The sequence below is a fragment of the Bos javanicus genome, chromosome 3, assembly GCF_032452875.1.
Source record: "Bos javanicus breed banteng chromosome 3, ARS-OSU_banteng_1.0, whole genome shotgun sequence".
NCBI lineage: Eukaryota > Metazoa > Chordata > Mammalia > Artiodactyla > Bovidae > Bos > Bos javanicus.
This window is the reverse complement of record NC_083870.1, coordinates 1,904,548-1,926,331: the sequence shown is the minus strand read 5'-3', so window position 1 is coordinate 1,926,331 and position 21,784 is coordinate 1,904,548. Positions and strand designations below refer to the sequence as shown.

Sequence of the window (21,784 nt, the reverse complement as noted above, 5' to 3'; positions counted from 1 at the left end):
ACAGCACGCCAGGCCTCCCTGTCCATCACCAACTCCCAGGGTCCACCCAAACCCATGTCCATGGAGTCGATGATGCCATCCAACCGTCTCATCCTCTGTCGTCCCCTTCTCCTCCTGCCCTCAATCTTTCCCAGCATCAGAGTCTTTCCAAATGAGTCAGCTCTTCGCATCAGGTGGCCAAAGTATTGGAGTTTCAGCTTCAACATCAGTCTTTCCAATGAACACTCAGGACTAATTTCCTTTAGGATGGACTGGTTGCATCTCCTTGCAGTCCAAGGGACTCTCAAGAGTCTTCTCCAACACCACAGTTCAAAAGCATCAATTCTTCAGTGCTCAGCTTTCTTCAGAGTCCAACTCTCACATCCATACATGAACACTGGAAAATGCATTGCCTTGACTAGACGGACCTTTGTTGACAAAGTAATGTCTCTGCTTTTTAATATGCTGTCTAGGTTAGTCATAACTTTCCTTCCAAGGAGCAAGTGTCTTTTAATTTCATGGCTGCAATCACCATCTGCAGTGATTTTGGAGCCCAGAAAAATAAAGTCAGCCACTATTTCCACTGTTTCTCCATCTATTTTGCCATGAAGTGATGGGACCGGATGCCATGATCTTAGTTTTCTGAATGTTGAGCTTTAAGCCAACTTTTTCACTCTCCTCTTTCACTTTCATCAAAAGGCTCTGTAGTTCTTCTTCACTTTCTGCCATAAGGGTGGTGTCATCTGCATATCTGAGGTTATTGATATTTCTCCCGGCAATCTTGATTCCAGCTTGTGCTTCCTCCAGCCCAGCATTTCTCATGATGTACTCTGCATATAAGTTAAATAAACAGGGTGACAATATACAGCCTTGACAAACTCTTTTTCCTATTTGGAACCAGTCTGTTGTTCCATGTCCAGTTCTAACTGTGGCTTCCTGACCTGCATACAGGTTTCTCAAGAGGCAGGTCAGGTGATCTGGTATTCCCATCTCTTTCAGAATTGTCCACAGTTTATTGTGATCGACACAGTTAAAGGCTTTGGCATAGTCAATAAAGCAGAAATAGATGTTTTTCTGGAACTCTCTTGCTTTTTCCATGATCCAGCACATATTGGCAATTTGATCTCTGGTTCCTCTGCCTTTTCTAAAACCAGCTTGAACATCTGGAAGTTGACAATTCACGTATTGCTGAAGCCTGGCTTGGAGAATTTGGAGCATTACTTTACTAGTGTGTGAGATGAGTGCAATTGTGTAGTAGTTTGAGCATGCTTTGGCATTTCCTTTCTTTGGGATTGGAATGAAAACTGACCTTTTCCAGACCTGTGGCCACTGCTGAGTTTTCCGAATTTGCTAGCATATTGAGTGCAGCATTTTCACAGCATCATCTTTCAGGATTTGAAATAGCTCACCTGGAATTCCATCACCTCCACTAGCTTTGTTCATAGTGATACTTCCTAAGGCCCACTTGACTTCACATTCTAGGATGTCTGGCTCTAGGTGAGTGTGAGTGATCACACCGTCATGATTATCTGGGTCGTGAAGATCTTTTTCATACAGTTCTTCTGTGTATTCTTGCCATCTCTTCTTAATACCTTCTGCTTAATATCTTTCTGACTTATTTCCCTCTATATAATAGGCTCTAGGTTCATCCACCTCGTTAGAACTGACTTAGAAGTGCTCCTTTTAATGGCTGAGTAATATTCCATTGTATATATGTACCACAGCTTCTTTATCCATTCATCTGTCAATGGACATCTAGGTTGTTTCCATGTAGATTTGAATTAAGATCTATTAACCTCCAAAGCATATGCCCTTTGCATTATGACAGGGACATCTAGACCAGAGGGTTGATATAACGAGGTATGTTTATTGTCTACAACTTATTTACACACACATACTAAGTATGTGTCTGGGTGCTGGTGGGCACATGCACACAAAGCATGAAAGAGAGTCTGAATAATGTTTAGTATCTAAGCATATAACAAGGATATTTTATGCAAAACTTGAAAGATGATGCTGTGAACGTGCTGTACTCTTTTGTACTTTTCCAGGTAAGAATACTGGAGTGGGTTGCCATTTTCTTCTCCAGGAAGGAGCTGCTAAACTGGACTAAGTCACTGGGAAGTGTGTGCCCCTCCCCAGTACACATATTATTACCAAGGTAATTGAGGATTACGAGGAACTTTAGGTACACCTAATGATTCACAACCTGCAACCTAAAGAGAGAGGTAAGAGGAGGTTGGGACAATGGCATTATTTTGCTGAATTGGTGTTCATAGCAGGATATGCCACTAGAACCCTGATGCTCTTCCAAGCGTGGTTTTGAACTTCTAGCATCAGAATCACATGAAAGTGTTTGATTAAATGCAGGTTCCCAGGCTCTACTAAAAACTTTGAGATCAGAAACTTTGGGTGGGGCCTGGAAATCTGCATTTTAACCACTTTCCTCGCATACTTCTAAAGCTCACTAATATTTCAGAAGCCCTACTTAATCACTTTCTTTGTTTTCTGGGGAAGCTGTTGACTTGATGTTTACCAATGAGCCTCAGATTCAGATCCAGTTGATCTCTAATTATCTGTTTATCCTGGTCAAATAGGACAGGACGCCCATACAAATGCATCTTTCACCACCAAAGGAAGGGTCTGGATCCCCAGTGCTTCAAACTTTCTTCTGCAACCCAGAGACAAAAATGTCAGAACATAGGCCCATGTGGGACCAGATCAGGATTCCTAGGAAGCCACAGCTGGAATTGTGTATGATGGGAAGAGGGTGTGGACTGACCAGCAGCTTCAGCAAAGCTGCACCCTTTAGAACAGAATTAGGACATGGAGAAAAGAGAAGTGAACCACTGCAAGAGACAGGCCGGTAGCTGGTAGCAACCACATAGTTATAAATATAATGCAGCTGAATCCTCTTTAAAACATGATTTCATTGCAGGCACATAGGCATGTATGCACATGAATTCTGTGGAATGTAGGTCTTTTTAAAGCAGATAGATAATACCACATTTCTACTTCTGTCCAATCTGGTCTTCCAGGAGAAATCTATGAAGTGTGACCTTCAAACAGATACTATGTTTCTTATCTGAGTTTTGTTTCTCTTCCTTCCCTTGTGCTACCTTTTCAGTTTATCTTTCCCATCCCTCATCTCTTCAAAACCACCTTCAATGAATTATAATTTTTTTAAAAGTCTAAATTAATGTGAGAAACCAAAATAAATAAATAAATATGAACAAACAAATACTGAAGACTCTAAGCACCCTGTACTAGAAACTGGAAACATTTTCAATCTGAAAGCCCTTTCATATTGAAGAATAAACTGTTTCATTAAGAAAATGCTTTAAAGAAAGGAAATGCAAATATAAAGTGCATGATGCCAGAGAATTCTAAAAAGCTGTACTGCCAAGAACAGTAGAAGATTGGGAGAACATACTGAAAATTTCATGAACTTGAAGCAGATTTAACCCAACAGCCTGCTGTCTCAGGCTTCAAATCAAACTGCGGTGGTGCTGGGGGCAGGGGGTGGTACAAAATTAGATGACATCAGCTTGCCTCATCCTGAGGCCAGACTCCACCATCAGTAGGCAGCCCCACCTGAGTTAGCACTCTATATTTTCCCCATAGAGGCCCATCCAAGAATAGTGTGCAGGAAAAAAGAGCAGAACATCAAATTATATTTAGAGCACAGTCCCAAATATGGAAAATGCCTTTAAAGGAGTCAATGGAAACAACAAAAGAGTAATAATGGTTTTATCAGGGAGTGCAGTCATTCCTTTATATTTTCTTCTTTAGATTTCCTCTATGCGCTAATAGTTCTACAGTGTAGAAACTGTTGCTTAGACAATAGGTACAGCTGTGCCACAGTTTACTCAGTCTCTGGGACATCCCTGGAGGAAGGAGAGAGTCAGCGAGAAGAAATGACAGGGGTTTTGTCAGGCCTATATCTTTAGCCAGATACAAAGCCCCCAGATGTACACCTGCTCTCATTCTGTCTCAATCATGAGCTGTTAATCAAGTTAATTATGAGTGGTTGAAGCCCTGGGAGCCCTTACTGACTGACAATTCAACCTATAATTTTTCTGAGTAACAGAGCCAAACATGAAGTAAGTCTGCTTCTCTCTTATGAGCCCTATCTTTGGTTTTTGCTTTTGTTTCTGTTTTTGTTTCAGTGTTAGCATCCTTTGGAAATCAGAACAGCATTGACAGACCCCCAAATTAGCAGCAGAGCAGAGTCCAGTAATCAAGAAGCATCCTTTAGCCAAAGGGGGAATGATGAAGGGAGCCTGTCTTTCTGTATTTTATCAATTCTTTGGGTTCTAGGTTTTGGTGATTAAACTAGAAGATTGCTTCTCAGCCCTAAGCATTCTCCTAGAGGCCTTCTCCATTGGCACAGGTCTAACATGGACCCTAAGGGAAGGAAGTGAATAAGTGTGTCATCCAATGACCTCACCCCCAGAAAACAGGCAGGTAAGGCAATTGGGAAAACGGAGCCAGAACACTGAACATCATGAAAGGAAGCTGCTCAAGCAGCAGAATCGTCATTTGTGGGCTCTTGAAAACTAGTGTTAAAAAACAGCAGCCTTGACTTTTGTCTTGGAGTTGTAGCATGAGCCTGTCTCATAGACTGTTAATTCTGTACTCCTAGCCCAATCCTGAATGAGTTCCCTGTACACAAACATGATCAAGATGTTTTTTGTCTGATTTCAACCTGTTCCAAGGCCTACTTCCCTTTTCCTCATCTTCTCTTCTCTCTTTCTTGAATTCATTCAGTTATTTATTCCATACACATTCATTGAGCACCTACTATATTTTAGACAGTGTGCTGCCCAGAAATGCAAGATGAGTAGCTATTCAAAGATGGATGAGTCACAGCCTCTTCTGTCAAAGAGCTTACAGTTGAACTGTAGCCATATGTGGGTGTGGCTGGGTGTGTGTGTGTGTTGGGGGGTGAGAGTCAGACACATGGCCTTTGAACGTGATAGTGTGGCAGGACCTATGTAGGGACATTTGTAGGTATGGTGGGGGCACAAAGGGAGAGGGGTCAGTTACCTGTGGGAGTGCCAGTCAGAGATGTCATCATGAAAAGGTGACCCCTGAGCTAAGTCCTAAACATGATCTGGGCAGAGTTTCTAAAAGCAGAAGTGGAGCAAGAGGTAGGGCAGATGCACAGCAGTGGGCTGAGGTGAGAGGGGGCCTGCTGCCAGGAGTGTGAGTCAGCAATGAGGCTGGAAGGCAGGCTGAGGTCAGAACAAGGGGAGCCAGGCTACCAGGCCTGGACTTAACTCTGCAGGCAGTGGACCACCCGTAAGGATATCTAAGCGGAAAAACAAGATCAGACGTATATTTCACACAAGGTATTGTGGCCACAGGCTGTAGGATGTACTGGTGGAAAGAGAGACAACAGGCAGAGGCCTCTTCAGTGGGAGAGCTCATCATAAGAACCCAAGAAGGAACAAGCACCAGAACTCAGCTATGGGGTGGCAGGAATGGGAAGCCAACTGTACGTGAGAGACACTACAGGGAGACATAGGAAGTGGAATCACATAACCTGACAAGAGGTTGTATATGTATAGACTGAGCAAGCTGAAAAACCAACCAGACTTAAGGCTGAGTTACTCAGGAATGTGGTTTGAATTCAGGCAACATCTAGAGATGATGGGGAACTTGGAAATTCCCCTTTTTTGCTTTGGCAGAGCCTTGTATAATAAACATCCTTGAGCATCTATAATGAACAGCTTGGAATACTTGTGTTAAAGAAGCAGGAATCTCACAGAGGTCAGAGCCATTCATGGGCTGTGTGGCCTGGGGAAGCCCCAATTTCCCATTCTGCAAAATGCAGATGATCATAGAATTTATTACATAGGGATGTTATGGAGAGGAGAGATCAGATAACCCTTGTGCAGTGTTTAGCAGGGAGTCTGACACAATAGCTTTCAATGAATGTTAGCTATTATTACTATTATTAGCACAGGTTGGAGGATGCACTCTATACTGTCAGGGCCTTAATTTAAACTAGCATCAGGAAAAAAATAGCATAAGATAAACATTCTCTTAAAATGCTGTATTTTTTGGGGTGGTTTCATACTCACTTGGCTGAAAATCACACCTCATACTTAATATTTTAAAAAAGTAGAAGCCATGCATGTTTCTAATGGCTTCTCTCCCATTTAGATTGAAATCCAAAATTCTTAGACTGTCTTTGTAAGCCCTGTATGATTTGGCCCAATCTCCCTCTGCAATAACCTCTCTGAGCCCCTCCCCCGCCTTGCTCACTCCAACTACAGACGTATTTAGCTATTCCTCAGACATCCTTGACGTGTGCCTACCTTGGAGTCTTTGAACTTGCTATTTCCTTGACTGGGAGTGATCTTTGCCTGATATCTTCATGGTTTGCTTCCTCACTTCCAGAGTTTACTTAAATGTCATTTCCTCAAATAGGGCCTTTTCTGACCATGCTAAAGTTGTACCCTCCATCAATCCCTATTCCCTTATCCTGTATTGTCTTTCTTCATTGGACTTATTGTCCAATAAGGTGTTCAGACAACATATTATATACGTAGTTATTTATTTCTTTATTTTCTGCCTTCCTCATTATGTTATAAGCTTTGTTCTGTTCTACTTATTATTGTGCCTGAAGTAGAGCCTGGCGTTGCATAGACTCTGAACAAATATTAAATGAATGAAGCACTTCCTCTTGGAAACTCTTAGTTTCCCTAGTTTTCTCCCTGCTTCCTCAGACATTCCTTCTTCCTTACTTTTACTAGGTTTTCTTTTTCTAATGAAAGTTGCTCAGTCATGTCCAACTCTTTGCAACCCCATGAACTATTCAGTCCATGGAATTTCCCAGGCCAGAATACTGGAGTGGGTAGTCTTTCTCTTCTCCAGGGAATCTTCCCAACCCAGAGATCAAACCCAAGTCTCCCACATTGCAGGCAGGTTCTTTACCAGCTGAGTCACCAGGGAAGCCCAAGAATACTGGAATAGGTAGCCTATCCCTTCTTCAGCAGATCTTCCTGACCCAGGAATCGAACCGGGATCTCCTCTTTTGCAGGGGATTCTTTACCAGCTAAGCTACCAAGGAAACCCCATTCTTTTCCTAGTTCAGTTGCTCAGTCATGTCCAATTCTTTGTGACCCCATGGACTGTAGCATGTCAGGCCTCCCTGTCCATCCGAACTCTTGGAGTTTACTCAAACTCATGTCCATTGAGTCGGTGATGCCATCCAACCATCTCATCCTCTGTCGTCCCCTTCTCCTCCTGCCTTCAGTCTTTCCCAGCATGAGGGTCTTTACAAATGAGTCAGTTCTTTGCGTCAGGTGGCTAAAGTATTGGAGTTTCAGCTTCAGCATCAGTCCTTCCAATGAATATTTAGGACTGATTTCCTTTAGGATGGACTGGTTAGATCTCCTTGCTGTCCAAGGGACTCTCAAGTCTTCTCCAACACCACAATTCAAAAGCATCAATTCTTCGGCATTCAGCTTTCTCTATAGTCCAACTCTCACATCCATATATGACTACTGGAAAAACCATAGCTTTGATTAGTTGGACCTTTGTTGGCAAAGTAATGTCTCTGCTTTTCAATATGCTGTCTAGGTTGGTCATAACTTTTCTTCCAAGGAGCAAGCATCTTAATTTCATGGCTGCAGTCACCATCTGCAGTGATTTTGGAGCCTAAAAAAATAAAGTCAGCCACTGTTTCCATTGTTTCCCCATCTATTTGCCATGAAGTGATGGGACCAGATGCCATGAACTGACTTCTAAATGCTGGTGTTCCTCAGGACTCCATCATGGGCCCTTTTTTTCTCTCTTCACTCTCAGCCTAAATTATCTCATCCATTTCCATGAGTCTATGTACCAACTTTATGTGGCTTACTTCCAGATTCTATTGCTAGCCCAGAACTCCAGATAGATAGCCGATTGACTGCTTTACATCTTGAATGTATAATAGGCATTTCAAAATTAACATCCATAACTGAATTCTTGACTCCCCTCCCCTTGCCATGCATGCCCCAAACAAAAACCTGCCACCCTGTAGAATTTCTGAATAGGAAGATCCATGTGGCTGGTAAGAGGGGAACACTATTCTGTTTACATAGGATCTTAAGTAAAACCAGAAAAAAATCAGTTGTAACAAAGAAGGAGAGGAGCAGATAATAGTAGTATGAGGAGCAGACCCTCTTTGGTACTAGAAAGCCTAGTATTCCTCCCTTTCTCTCAGTTTATAACCAATCCATCAGCTAGTTCTATTTTTCCACAAAGTGCAGTTAAAACCATGGTCACCTCTCCATGTCTGCTCCATGTCTCTGTTCTAGGTCATCATCATTTCACATGGACTCCTGAAGGAACCTTTTAACTCATCTCCTCATGCCCATTCTTGATTTGAAACTGTTCTCGGACTAGCATCAAGAGTGACCTTCTTAAACTCTAAACCATGTGACACTTAAAAAATCTCTTAAATGACCACCAACATCCTTAGGATAATACTTGAACCCCTGATACTGGCCATGTCCAGGTCGTCGCTGGTCACTCCATCCTCAGTAAGCACCACACTCCACCTGACTGGATACACTTCAGCAACACCAACCAACCTTCTGTTTGTTCTGAGGATTCACCAAGCTCTTTATTGTGTGAGGCTTTTTCATACACTGTTCCCTCTGTCTGGAATGCACTTCTTCAACTCTTAACATGACTAGCTCCATACTTTTGCATTCTTTCTCATTTTAAATGACATCTCAGAAAGATTTGCCTCTGATCACCTATCTAAACATTTAACAGTTAAATCCGAGTATTATTTTAAGTGTTTAAAATAAGATAAAGCAATCTGAGCCGAGATGGAATAACAGGAAATGAATTTATCAACTGGTCAAAATATATGAAACAATCTTTTCAGAAATGACATCAGGGAGCAGAGGCGAATAATCCCTGAGAGAACAGAAGCAAACAGGGTGAGCCCTGTGATTGCCCCAGGTTGCTGCTCAGAGAGAGTATCCAGAATCCAGAATCAAGAGTAGTAACCTAGGCAGAGCCCTGTGGCCTCCTTGAAAGATGGAGTTTGTTGTCTAGGTAGGCCAAGGTGGCTAGAGTTCACAGGGCAGAGTACCAGACAAAGAGAGCAGCATAAAGAAGAGTTCTGGAAATCTGCTGAGGATCTCCCTTGGAGCTGCAGCTGAATACTGATGAGTGCATGTGTGGGAGGAAACTATACAGTGCCAGGGAAAGAACAACCTGAAAGGACTGGAAGGAACAATCCTTGAAATTCACACAGGGCTAGAAATAGTCTGCGTTTCCATTAGCCAAAGTGGAAGAAAACCCTGCAAATTCATGGGTTATCAGCACAATACTCAGAAGCATGTTATATCAGCAGAGGAGAAAATTAGTCCTAAAGGTTGCTCTAAATCTGAATAACTAAGCATAAAAGCAAACCTCAAAAGGAGGTAAAACTAGACCCAAATTGTTTCCAAAAACATAATACAAAGCACAAGAATATTTATTAGAAAAACATGCAGCATCCAACAGGGTAAAATTTACAACGGTCATCCAACCAAATATTGCCAAGCTTACAAAGAAGCAGGACAAAATAAAACCCATAATAATAAGAAAAATCAACCAGTAGAAACAGACCCAGAAATGACCTAGATGATGGAATGAGTGGACAAAGACAGTCAGTAGTTACTATAATACACTACATGTTAAAGGTAGAAGACAGATCGACCATGTTAAGTAGAAATATGGAAGACATAAGAAAGATTTAAATAAAATTCTAGACATGAAAACTAAATGATCTGATACAAAAAAATATACTGGATGGGTTTAGTAGCAAATTAGATCTCTCAAAAGAAAAGGTTAGTAAACATGAAGAAACAGTAGAAACTGAAAAATAAAACACAGAGAACAAAGACTGAAGGAAAAACAAATGAACAGAGTATCAGTGATTGTGGGGCAACTTCAAGGAGCCTAAGGGGGTAGTAAGAGAACTTTTGGGGGTGGATATGTTTATTATCTTGATGGTGGCCATGGTTTCACAGCTGTACACATATGTTAAAACTCATCTAGTTGTATGCTTTAGATATATGTATTTAATTTACTATACTTCCAACATGTCTCAACCTTGGTATAAAAAAACAATCTGAAACTAAAATCCCAGATAATAACAAGTGGAATGGTGGAGCAGTGAGTTGGGATACTAAGTGAGGGGAAGCAATAGTTTTCTAAGCTTCTTGTCTATTTGAGAAGAATGGATGTGGATACCTGCTAACTGTATAAATTGTTATAAAAATATGTTTTAAAACAACTATCTTAAAAATATAGATAGCTACAGAATGAAGCAAAATAGAAAGCATGACTTGAAACCAGTGTAAGAAAACGCAGAGTAAAAAATACTGATCAATCCATCTAAAGCAGAAAAAGGAAAAATAAGAAACCTAGAACGATAGTAAACAGAAACTGAAAATACTTGAATGAAGCTTTTTATTCAAGAAACTAGAAAAAGAACCACAAAATAGCCCAAAGGAGATACACAGAGGGACTCCATAAACTTAAAGCAGAAATAAAAAGGAACAGGAAAACTGTAAAGTTCATAAATAAAACCCAAAGCTGTTTTGTTTTTTTTTTTTAAGATCAGTAAAATAAACATTTGCAAGAGGAAAAAAAGACATGAGGTAGTAATAATATTAGGAATGAAAAGGGAAAGCAATATTAGAATATGTATGTTTTAAATTATAAATAAATATTATAAGTATTTTATGCCAATAAGTCTTGTTTTTTAAATCAACTTTATTGAAGTATAATTTACACACAGTAAAATGCACACCTTTTAAATATAGTATTTGAGAAATTTTGATAACGATATGCCACTTGTAACCACTACTGCCATAATCAAGGTATAAAATATTTCTGACAACCCAGGAGTTCTCTTGTCAGTTCGCAGTCAGTCCCCTCCCTCTACCTCTCGCTGCTGCTGCTAAGTCACTTCAGTCGTGTCCGACTCTGTGCGACCCAATGGACGGCAGCCCACCAGGCTCCCCAGTCCCTGGGATTCTCCAGGCAAGAACACTGGAGTGGGTTGCCATTTCCTTCTCCAATCTCAGTCAATCCCCTTCCTCTACCTCTTAGCCCTAGGCAACTGCTGATTTGAGCAACCCTGGTGGCTCAGTGGTAAATAATCTGCCTGTCAATGCAGGAGACACAGGTTCCATCCCGGGTCTGGGAAGATCCCCTGGAGAAGGAGATGGCAACCCACCCCAGTATTCTTGCCTGGGAAATCCCTGGGGCAGATGCGGGGGGGTGGGAGGGGTGGGCAGGGGCAGCGTTGCAAAGAGTCGGACACCACTTAGCAACTAAACAACTGTTTGTCTTATTTCTATACAATAGTTTGGCCTTTTCTTGAGTTTTGTATAAATGGAATCAAGATATCTATCTATCCTTTTATATATTCTTTTTTTCACTCCATGAAATTATCCTGCAATTCATCCATGTTAAATATCAACAGTTCATTGCATTTCTTTCCTGAATAGCAGCGTGTTAGTCACTCAGTCGTGTCCGATTCTTTGCAACCCCATGGACTGTAGCCCACTAGGTTCCTCTGTCCAAGGGATTCTCCAGGCAAGAATACTGGAGTGGGTAGGCTTTCTTTACTCCAAGGGCTCTTTCCAACCCAGGGATCAAACTCAGGTCTCTTGCATTACAGGCTGACTCTTCACCATCTGAGCCACCAGGGTAGCTAATAAGGATATACCACAATTTTAAAATCAATTCCTCTTTTAATGATCATCTGGGTTGTCCAGTTTGAGGCTCTTACAAATAGAGCTGCTATGAAAATTCATTTCCAAGTGTTGTTTTTTTTTTTTTTTCATTTCTCCTAAATGAATGGAAGTTCTGGGTCTGATGGTAAATGTAAGTTTATCTGTATAAGATACTGTCACAGTATGAAAACCCTAGTTGTGTCACATCCTTGCCTACATTTTACAGCACTATAAGTGGAAACCTAAATGAAACAATTTTCTAAAGAGGAATATTACCAAAATTAGCTGAAGGAAAGTGGGGAAACCTAAAGAGTAATAACCATGCAAAATACTGAAATGGTAATCAAAGGTCAACTCCATTCTCCATAGATATACTAGGATCAAAGCGTTTTATTAGTGAAGTTCTTTCAAATTGTCCAGGAATATATAATGCCATTGTTCTTCAAAGTGAACAGAGAAAAAGATGGCAGTTCATTTTATGGTTGCTTATACCAACATTTTGTAAGGATCGCATGGAAAAAATCCATCATTTAATATCATTTCAATCAAGGAGGCAAAAATCCCACATTGAGTATACTTTAAAAAATAAACAATGCCAAGCATGATTGAGAAGAGGTTATAGTAGTAGTAATGGTAGGATGCTTTAACAGAAAAATATAGCAATATCATTTACTGTACTAAACAAAGGATAAAACCACATGGTCATCTGAGAAGATGCACAAAAAGCATTTAAAAATATTTTAAAATCTTGTTCTTGCTTTTAAAAAATATATATACAACATGCATACACATACTTAACCAAATAGAGACAGACAGTTCTCTGGGAAGCACATATCCAAGAAAATCCAAGAAAATTGACTGACACTATTTGAATCAATTTGAGAATTCAGCAGTGTCTCAATACACAAGATTAACACTAAAATCAATATGTTTCTCTACACATCATCAGTAACTAATTAGAAAACATAATGGAAAAAAGAAACATGTATAATACTTCTATATACATTCTAGGAATAAAACTAACAAAGGAATAAAATGAATCAGACCTTTATGAGGAAATCTATAAAACTTTATTCAAGGATGGTATTTAACATCCCAGCCTCTTACTGTGTTTCCTTTATAATACTTATGAAAAACTTTTTAAAAACCATATTCTTAAGTAATGTTTAAGAATCAGGGCGGAAACCAAATCAAATCATTCTGGTTGGTTCTCTTGCTTTTGTCATCTTACCTGCCCCTCCCCCCATTAGACTATAAACTTTTTGAGGGAAAAGATCTCATTTGTGGTGTTCCTCCCTCTGTCCACCCAAGACCTTTCACAGTCTTGGCACAGAGTTGGCCCCTTACAACCATGGTGGTGGTGGTTGTTTAGTTGCTAAGTCATCTCCGACTCTTGCGACCCTGTGGACTGTAGCCCGCCAGGCTCCTCTGTCCATGGGATTTTCCAGGCAAGGATACTGGAATGGATTACCATTTCCTTCTCTATGGGATCTTCCTGGCCCAGGAATCTAACCCAGGTCTCCTGCATTACAGGCAGATTCTTTACTGACTGAGCTATGAGGAAAGCCCCCTTACAACTGTAAAGCACCTATTTCTGCTTTATTGACTATGCCAAAGCCTCTGACTGTGTGGATCACCACAAACTGGAAAATTCTTCAAAAGACGGGAATACCAGACCACCTGATCTGCCTCTCGAGAAATCTGTATGCAGGTCAAAAAGCAACAGTTAAAACTAGACCTGGAACAACAGACTGGTTCCAAATAGGAAAAGAAGTACGTCAAGGCTGTATATTGTCATGCTGCTTATTTAACGTATATGCAGAGTACATCATGAGAAATGCTGGGCTGGAAGAAGCACAAGCTGGAATCAAGATTGCCGGGAGAAATATCAATAACCTCAGATATGCAGATGACACCACCCTTATGGCAGAAAGCGAAGAAGAACTAAAGAGCCTTTTGATGAAAGTGAAAGAGGAGAGTGAAAAAGTTGGCTTAAAGCCCAACATTCAGAAAACTAAGATCATGGCATCTGGTCCTATCAATTCATGGCAAATAGATGAGAAAACAGTGGAAGCAGTGACAGACTTTATTTTGGGGGGCTCCAAAATCACTGCAGATGGTGACTGCAGCCATGAAATTTAAAGATGCTTCCCCCTTGGAAGAAAAGTTAGGACCAACCTAGATAAAATATCAAAAAGCCAAGACACTACTTTGCCAACAAAGGTCTGCCTAGTCAAGGCTCTGGTTTTTCCAGTAGTTATATATGGATGTGAGAGTTGAACTATAGAGAAAGCTGAGCATGGAAGAATTGATGCTTTTGAACTGTGGTGTTGGAGAAGACTCAAGAGTCCCTTGGACTGCAAGGAGATCCAACCAGTCCACCCGAAATGAAATCTGTCCTGAATATTCACTGGAAGGACTGATGCTGAAGCTGAAACTCCAATACTTTGGCCACCTGATGCGAAGAACTGACTCATTGGGAAATACCCTGATGCTGGGAAAGATTGAAGGCGGGAGGAGAAAGGGACGACAGAGGACGAGATGGCTGGATAGCATCACCAATTTAATGGACATGAGTTTGAGTAAACTCCCAGGAGTTGGTGATGGACAGGGAGGCCTGGCATGCTGTGGTCCATGGGGTCGAAAAGAGCCGGACAGGACTGAACGACTGAACTGAACCGAACCGTAAAGCATGGAAGAACCTGAAGCACTGGCTGGTCCTCTTTACCTACTTTGAAGGATATTACGCAATAATGTACAGAAATTTCTCCACGCCATCCTCGTGACAACACCCCCCCACCGACTCATCTCCACCAATCAGAATGCTTGGCACCCGTGCCCTAGCTCTCCCTCAACCCCGCCTCCAAGGTCGCACGAGGCGGAGTCTTCCGGTCTCAGGCTGTTTTTCTCCTGGAGAGGCCGATGCGCCTGCGCACCGCGCCCTGATTGGCTGAGAGCTGAGGACCTGCGCGTGCAGGCCACAGCCTCGGTTACTAAGGGCGGGAGCCCGGCGAGGGCGCCGGCTGCTGGTGCTGTCTCAGGCTCGCTTCAAGGCCTGGCTACGCTCACCATGCCGAACCGCAGGGCCAGCCGCAATGCCTACTATTTCTTCGTGCAGGAAAAGATCCCTGAACTACGGCGGAGAGGCCTGCCTGTGGCTCGCGTCGCCGATGCCATCCCCTACTGTTCCGCTGACTGGGCGGTAAGGCTGGAGGCCCATGGCCCGGGGCCAGGCAGTTGGCAAGTGGGAGAGTAAGGCGGGAGGGACAGAGGCCTTGAGAAGGCCAGTGACCCCTGGGCCCTGCTGGAGGGGGAGGAAGCTCCCCGTCCCCAGTCGAGGGCAAACCGACGCCGGAACCGCCTCCCAGTAGTGTCCAGGCGTCTGCTTGCCGGGCCCCGGGCACTAGGCCCTCACTGCTGCTGCTTGTTTTCCCTTTCCATCTCCTCAAGCTCCTGAAGGAGGAGGAAAAGGAGAAATATGCAGAAATGGCTCGAGAGTGGAGAGCTGCCCAAGGGAAGGACTCCGGGCCTTCGGAGAAACAGGTAAAGTTAACCGGAGAAGAGCAGCCACCTGCCTCACAGGTAGGCATGCTCAGTAAATGCTGGATGAGTGAATGGATTAATGTCAAGAGTAGACGACTGGGTGATTTGGGTGAGTGCAAAAGAGTTTTTCATTTTTTTTCTTGGCGTCAGAATGCTTGCTGAAAAACGAGCAGGCTCCTGAACTAGGGCGCACGTTGATTTCGTTTGATGGTGAAGGCCAGGGAAAATCCCAGTACGAAGCCTGCAACCAATAAACCTTGATTAGCAAAAGGGAGTGTTGATATTTAGGATTTGTACTAGATCGCCTCTAAGGGTCCTTGTGAATTCTTTTATGATTGAAGAATCTTTTTCAGGTGTTTAACAGTAGTTTGGTCCATTCTCTCTTTTTGAATGACACCAGTCTGTGTTTAAAATATTGAAATAACAGTATCTGGGAATGTTGATTAATGTTTTGTGTGCCTTAAAAGGTAAGAGTTGAATAAAGTTTATTTGAATTTATGTCTGTGTAGCAAAATGTTAAAGCGCTGAATAAAATCTGTTGCTTATTCATATGTGGAAAAGGCAAGGTAAATGTGGAATTTTACCCCCTTCCTCTGTATTCTTCCCATTCTGACATAGCAAAAATTCTGTTCTTATTATAAACTGCTAACATTGGATTGAAATTCAGTAGTTTTGCTTGATTTAGGTTTGAGAGATTTTTATATTATGGATTTATGTTTGAGTAGAAGCTTTACTCAGTTGAATTCGTATTAATACTTAATTATATTTGTGAGCCCCTATTTTTTTTTGTCTTCTTTTCACTACAGTTTCTTATTTCCCTTCAAAATAAAAGTAATGTTCTACATATACATCATTGAGACTTGAAGTCAACACAATCTGGTTTTTACTTTGAGTGAGGAAAAAACAGTATTGGAGTACTTTGGCAAATGATATTCTTTTGGCCACTGGACAGGCATGCGTTATGTGACTCCATAGGATTAGATTATCAGTAGTGGGGAAATGGCTTTCAACAATAATTGGATTGGTTATTTACCACCTAGCCCCTTGATTTAAAATATTTTTAGATTTTGCCATCCTCTGCCTTTGGGTGTAGGTGTTATAAGCATTATTTATGTACTCATTGGGTTTACTGGCTTGGAGTGGTTATTAAAGTAATCTATGGGTTGTTTCAAAGTTATTTTGCTAAATTTAAGTATATGATATAAAGTGGGCAAGAGTTTAAATATATGGTCAATGATTACCTTTCTCTTTAGAAACCTGTTTGCACCCCATTGAGGAAGCCAGGCATGCTTGTACCAAAGCAGAATGTTTCACCCCCGGATCTGTCAGGCTTGTCTCTAAAAAGTGATCAAGGTAGAGTAATCCTACAGTGTTTTGCTTATATAAATTTGGGCACTTAAAATTCTACATTATGTTTATCAGTAAACTTGTCTTCATTTTAATTCTGCATTTCAAAGTAATTGACTATGGTGTTCAAACATGATGGCACTAAAGTTGTAAAAGATCAGGTAATATGCATTTGTTGAAGTAATACTGGGTTTTTTTTTTTTTTAAAACAAAAATCTGGTCTCTTGATTTCTACCATTTCATATGTTATTAGACGTACTTTTTGAATTCGAGTGTTTATAGCTAGACACTTAAATATGCTTGTTTTAAAAATAAAGATAAATTGAGCCTAGGACAGCAAAGAATATAGTTAATCAGAGTCCTTGCTGTTCCTTTTGGCTGTTTTTTGTTTTTGTTTCTTTTTTAATTAAATGTGTTCTGACTTTGTTAAAAACTTACTAATCTTGAGCACTCCTTAAGTGTGGCCAATCCTGGTAAATAATACCCTTCTTACATTCTCACATTTCTTTATTCCTTTAGAGAATGTGTAAGTGGTCTTGTGTGTATTGGTAAAAGGTAAAGAGTGAACTAAAGTGTCCATAGTTTGTACTAGAATTTTTCTATACTGACTCTACTTGGCTTTATTTTCCATACCCTTATATTTCTCGAATATGGGTCACAGCTTTTCTTAAGTCATTACTCACATTTAAGTCTTATGCATAGCTAAGTTATGTAGAGCTAGCTGTAAGTTTGAATAATTTTGTTATTTCATGCAAAGAATGGTTACTGCTTTAATCCTTGGTAAATGTTATAAAAATTTATTTATCTGATACACCTGATTTATTTTCTCTTTTCTAATTCATTTAGAAATATAGGAACAGAAGGAGAAAGGTTCTAAAACTCTTGTTTTTATCAAGGAGTATATCTTGAGATGCTTATCTGTTTGTGTTGTCTTTTTTTTTTTTTTAAAGCTCTCCTTGGAGGCATTTTTTATTTTTTGAATATTTTTAGCCATGGCGAGCTACCTCCTCACTGTGAACAGCGCTTCCTCCCTTGTGAAATAGGCTGTGTTAAATATTCTCTCCAAGAAGGTATTATGGCAGATTTCCACAGTTTTATAAATCCTGGTAAGTAGCCAATTAGAGTAGATGCTAGATGTTAAAAAGTTACTTTTTTATATTGATCTTATTCAGTGGTAGTATTTTTCTTAAAAGCTGTTGCATGGGTGAGTTCTTCAAATGTAGACTGTTTGAAAACTATTGAGAATGAAGTGTTGACAGAGTTTTTGGTTTAAGCTTTTAACCTCAAATAAGCATTAAAGTAGGAGGAGAGTGAAAAAGTTGGCTTAAAGCTCAACATTCAGAAAACGAAGATCATGGCATCTGGTCCCATCACTTCATGGGAAATAGATGGGGAAACAGTGGAAACAATGTCAGACTTTATTTTTGGGGGCTCCAAAATCACTGCAGATGGTGATTGCAGCCATGAAATTAAAAGACGCTTACTCCTTGGAAGGAAAGTTATGGCCAACCTAGACAGCATATTCAAAAGCAGAGACATTATTTTGCCAACAAAGGTCCGTCTAATCAAGGCTATGGTTTTTCCAGTGGTCATGTATGGATGTAAGAGTTGGACTGTGAAGAAAGCTGAGTGCTAAAGAATTGATGCTTTTGAACTGTGGTGTTGGAGAAAACTCTTGAGAGTCCCTTGGACCACAAGGAGATCCAACCAGTCCATTCTAAAGGAGATCAGTCCTGGGTGTTCATTGGAAGGACTGGTGCTAAAGCTGAAACTCCAGTACTTTGGCCACCTCATGTGAAGAGTTGACTCATTGGAAAAGACCCTGATGCTGGGAGGGATTGGGGACAGGAGGAGAAGGGGACGACAGAGGATGAGATGGCTGGATGGCATCACCTACTCGATGGAGATGAGTTTGAGTGAACTCCGGGAGTTGGTGGTGGACAGGGAGGCCTGGCATGCTGTGATTCATGGGGTCGCAAAGAGTTGGACACGACCGAGCGACTGAACTGAACTGAAGCATTAAAGTTGAGCAGATAGAATGCCTGAAAAAATCTGTAGCCTGCTGTTTGCTTATCTGTAGTCTTAAAATTTCCTGAAAGCTTTGCTCTTTTCTTTCTTTACCCCATCCTTCACCTCAGCAGTTCTTAGTTTTTAACTTGGTGTCGACTTGTAACCTTGAGCAAAATATTTATCCTTTCTGAACCTATTAATTGTAAAGTAGGGATAATACCTGTTGGAGAGCTGTTGGGTTCGATCACTGGATTGGGAAGATCCACTGGAAAATGAAACGACCACCCACTCCAGTATTCTGGCCTGGAGAATCCCATGGACAGAGGAGCCTGGCGGGCTACAGCCTATGGGGTCGCAAGAGTCAGACATGACTGAGCGACTTTCACTTTTACTTTTCTAAAGAATACAGGAGATGGTATGGAAATAGACTAGTATTTAAAAGACTTTCAGCTATTATTATTCCTACTATTCCACTCCATCGAAAGCAGTTAGTAATGAACACATAGGATTTGATTCAGTTCTCAAGTTGGTAGATAGTAGTTAGGGGAGTATGAGGAATATATAGGGAGAACTATTTGGGGAAAGAATAATTTCGTCTTTGGTTTTGTCAGTTGCTTTAAAATTCATTAGGACAGTCCAGCACTTTTCCTTGTTTTGAAATAACAGGAAAACAAATTTTCCTACTTAATGAGAGTTGCTGCTTAGGATAATTTTTGAGCAGGTGTAAAACGTTAAAAAGGCAGAACTTGGAGACTTTCCTCTGAGAAATTTGTCAGTTATCTTGGTATATCAAGGGCCTCATGGACTGTGGCCTTTTTATGGACTCCTGGCTAAGACTCCTTTAGCACAGATTTTCTTCACGTAGTATTTCTTTCTCTGTGAGGACTAACTTTTTTAAGTAGTGTGAATAATATACCAAGATTCTTTGATAGTCATCATATCATGGGTTAGGAAAAAACTCCTGTGAGGTTTAAGTCTTCTATAATTTCACATAACAATAGCAATTACCTTTGTTATGATATGGTCATCCTATGGAATATTACTGTAGTACAACTGAGAGCTTATGGATTTCTGCATCTCTCAATGAAATATTTTAAATTACAGGTGAAATTCCACGAGGATTTCGTTTTCATTGTCAGGCTGCAAGTAAGTATAAAGGAGTGGGATAGAATATAGGCATTGAATATAAGCTACCTGGTTAAGATGCTCTTTAAACAGACACATAAAACACTGGGGGAAGATAATGTTAAATTATTGTTGGTAAATCTTCTTAAAAGTGGTAGTGTATGTAAGCCTTAAAAAATTTTAAATTACAAGCAATGATAGAATAATGTCATTTTCCTTTTATGGAGATTGTGTTTTTATTTCTGTTTTGTTTGTTTTTTTCCTCTGCTTATATCCTTTGGCTTGAAGATCAGTGGCTTTTACTGGCCAGGTGCTTAGGTAGGTCTTCTAACAGGTATAAGGTTATCTAGATTGAGGGCTATTCACGGAAACGTCCATTCAAAAGTAAAGGGGGAAAAGTTTATGCTTCTAAAGTAACAGAACAATAGTGTTAAACAGATGAAACAGCTATGAATTGATTTTTCAGATGAGGAAAACAGGTTTTCCTTGTACTCTTTTCTAGAAAAGAGTACATAGGTTTCTATGTAAAGTACATAGTACATAGGTTTCTATGTAAAGTACATAGTACATAGGTTTCTATGTAAAGTATCTTGCAACCAAAGGATGTGTCTGTGTAAATCTGACCTCTTGTACTCTTTTCTAGGAACTAGATTTTAACCAGTTTTTTATCTCTTTTCAAGTAAAAATCAGGATAATAGGTTTGCTTTTTAGTTTTTATTCAAAATGTCAGTGTTTAAAAGTTTTTTCTTAAAAATGTAGACAACTAGTCTGTAGAAGTGTTTGAAATTAGAAATAAGTTTTTCAAATCTGCTCTAACAAGCAGCTGTTTTGTAATACTTATTCATTTTTGATAGTGTTCTTTGAGTTTTTCCCAGTCTTAATAAAAAATATGTGTTAGTCCCTTTTTTGTTTGTTTGGTTTTTTTGAGTCAGAGCCGTGGGCTTTGGAATAAGGAGTTTAAGGCAGTCTTTTAGTAAGTTCTCTTATGTAGCTTTGGGTGAAAAAAATGTATAGAATAAAAATGCTGTTGTATCTTTGAGATGTGAACCCAGCTCATCTCAAGTGTTAAATTGTCTGAAGCTATTTGGCAAAATAGGTAGTAGTGTAAAAGTAGAAACTTAGCTGGTGAATTAATTTCACCTTTTTACTTAAGCTCTGTTTATGGTTTGTTCATCTCATGAATGCATTGGAATCCTTATATGCCAGACACTCATTTGTGAGAATGCCCCTTACTGTTTATTTTGTTTCTGATTAATTTTTTTTTAAATCATTTTAAAAACTTATTTTTGCAATGGTCTCAAAATTAAGTGATTAATAGAAAGTGTGGTTCTTGAAAACAATCCTATTAAGGTCTCCAGGAATGTTTTCTCGAGTTATTTTTCACTGTTTGAAACGAAGCACGGTGTTTTTCATTCAGGAAACCTAAGATACTTGGAGCTTACCAATTTAAGCATGTCTTAAATTGCCAATTTGATAACCCTAGGGAATGTATCAATTAAATAAGATAAATGACTGTATTAGAATGACAGCTATGTCAACAGAATAACTGAAGATACCGAGGATAGTGTAATCCAGCTGATGTCTCACACAATGACACACTGAAAGAGATACACATGATTAATAGCTAAGGACAGTACATTCAGATCTGCCTGATGCTCCTGTGCTATCTGGTCTTTAAGAAGTACGTGTGAGACCAAGTGAAGGCTTCATGGGCATTATGGTTTAGCACATTACATTGAAGAATTTTAAAAGTGGAAGAGATTTTGATAGTCTCCCGTGTCCCGCCCACCCCTACAATGCTCCTCTGAATGGGAGTTCAGGTTCTGTGTGTGTGTTGGGGGTGCGGGGGTGGGTAGGATATTTGGGCCCTCTCATTCTCCAGTGCTTCACCAGAGGCACTCTGCTTCTTTCCTTTTTATAGTTAATCATTTTGAGAGATAAGTTCTGCTTTAACATGAGCCAAGCCTTAGAAACTGCTTTCAGCTTCCTATATGGAAGGTCTATCAGCTTTTAAAATGAAGCTTCATACACATATAAAA

General features: G+C 40.3%; 1 protein-coding gene across 1 annotated transcript in view; it reads left to right on the top strand.

Moving 5' to 3' along the window:
* The first annotated feature begins 14,532 nt into the window (after positions 1 to 14,532).
* MAEL (maelstrom spermatogenic transposon silencer) overlaps positions 14,533 to 21,784 on the top strand; it is a 56,524-nt gene continuing 49,272 nt past the window's right edge. The window contains exons 1-5 of the mRNA XM_061399511.1: positions 14,533 to 14,922; positions 15,171 to 15,263; positions 16,517 to 16,616; positions 17,561 to 17,716; positions 19,725 to 19,766. Coding sequence (XP_061255495.1) covers positions 14,791 to 14,922; positions 15,171 to 15,263; positions 16,517 to 16,616; positions 17,561 to 17,716; positions 19,725 to 19,766 — 523 coding nt within the window. The 5' untranslated portion in view covers positions 14,533 to 14,790. The remainder of the gene's footprint in view (positions 14,923 to 15,170; positions 15,264 to 16,516; positions 16,617 to 17,560; positions 17,717 to 19,724; positions 19,767 to 21,784) is intronic.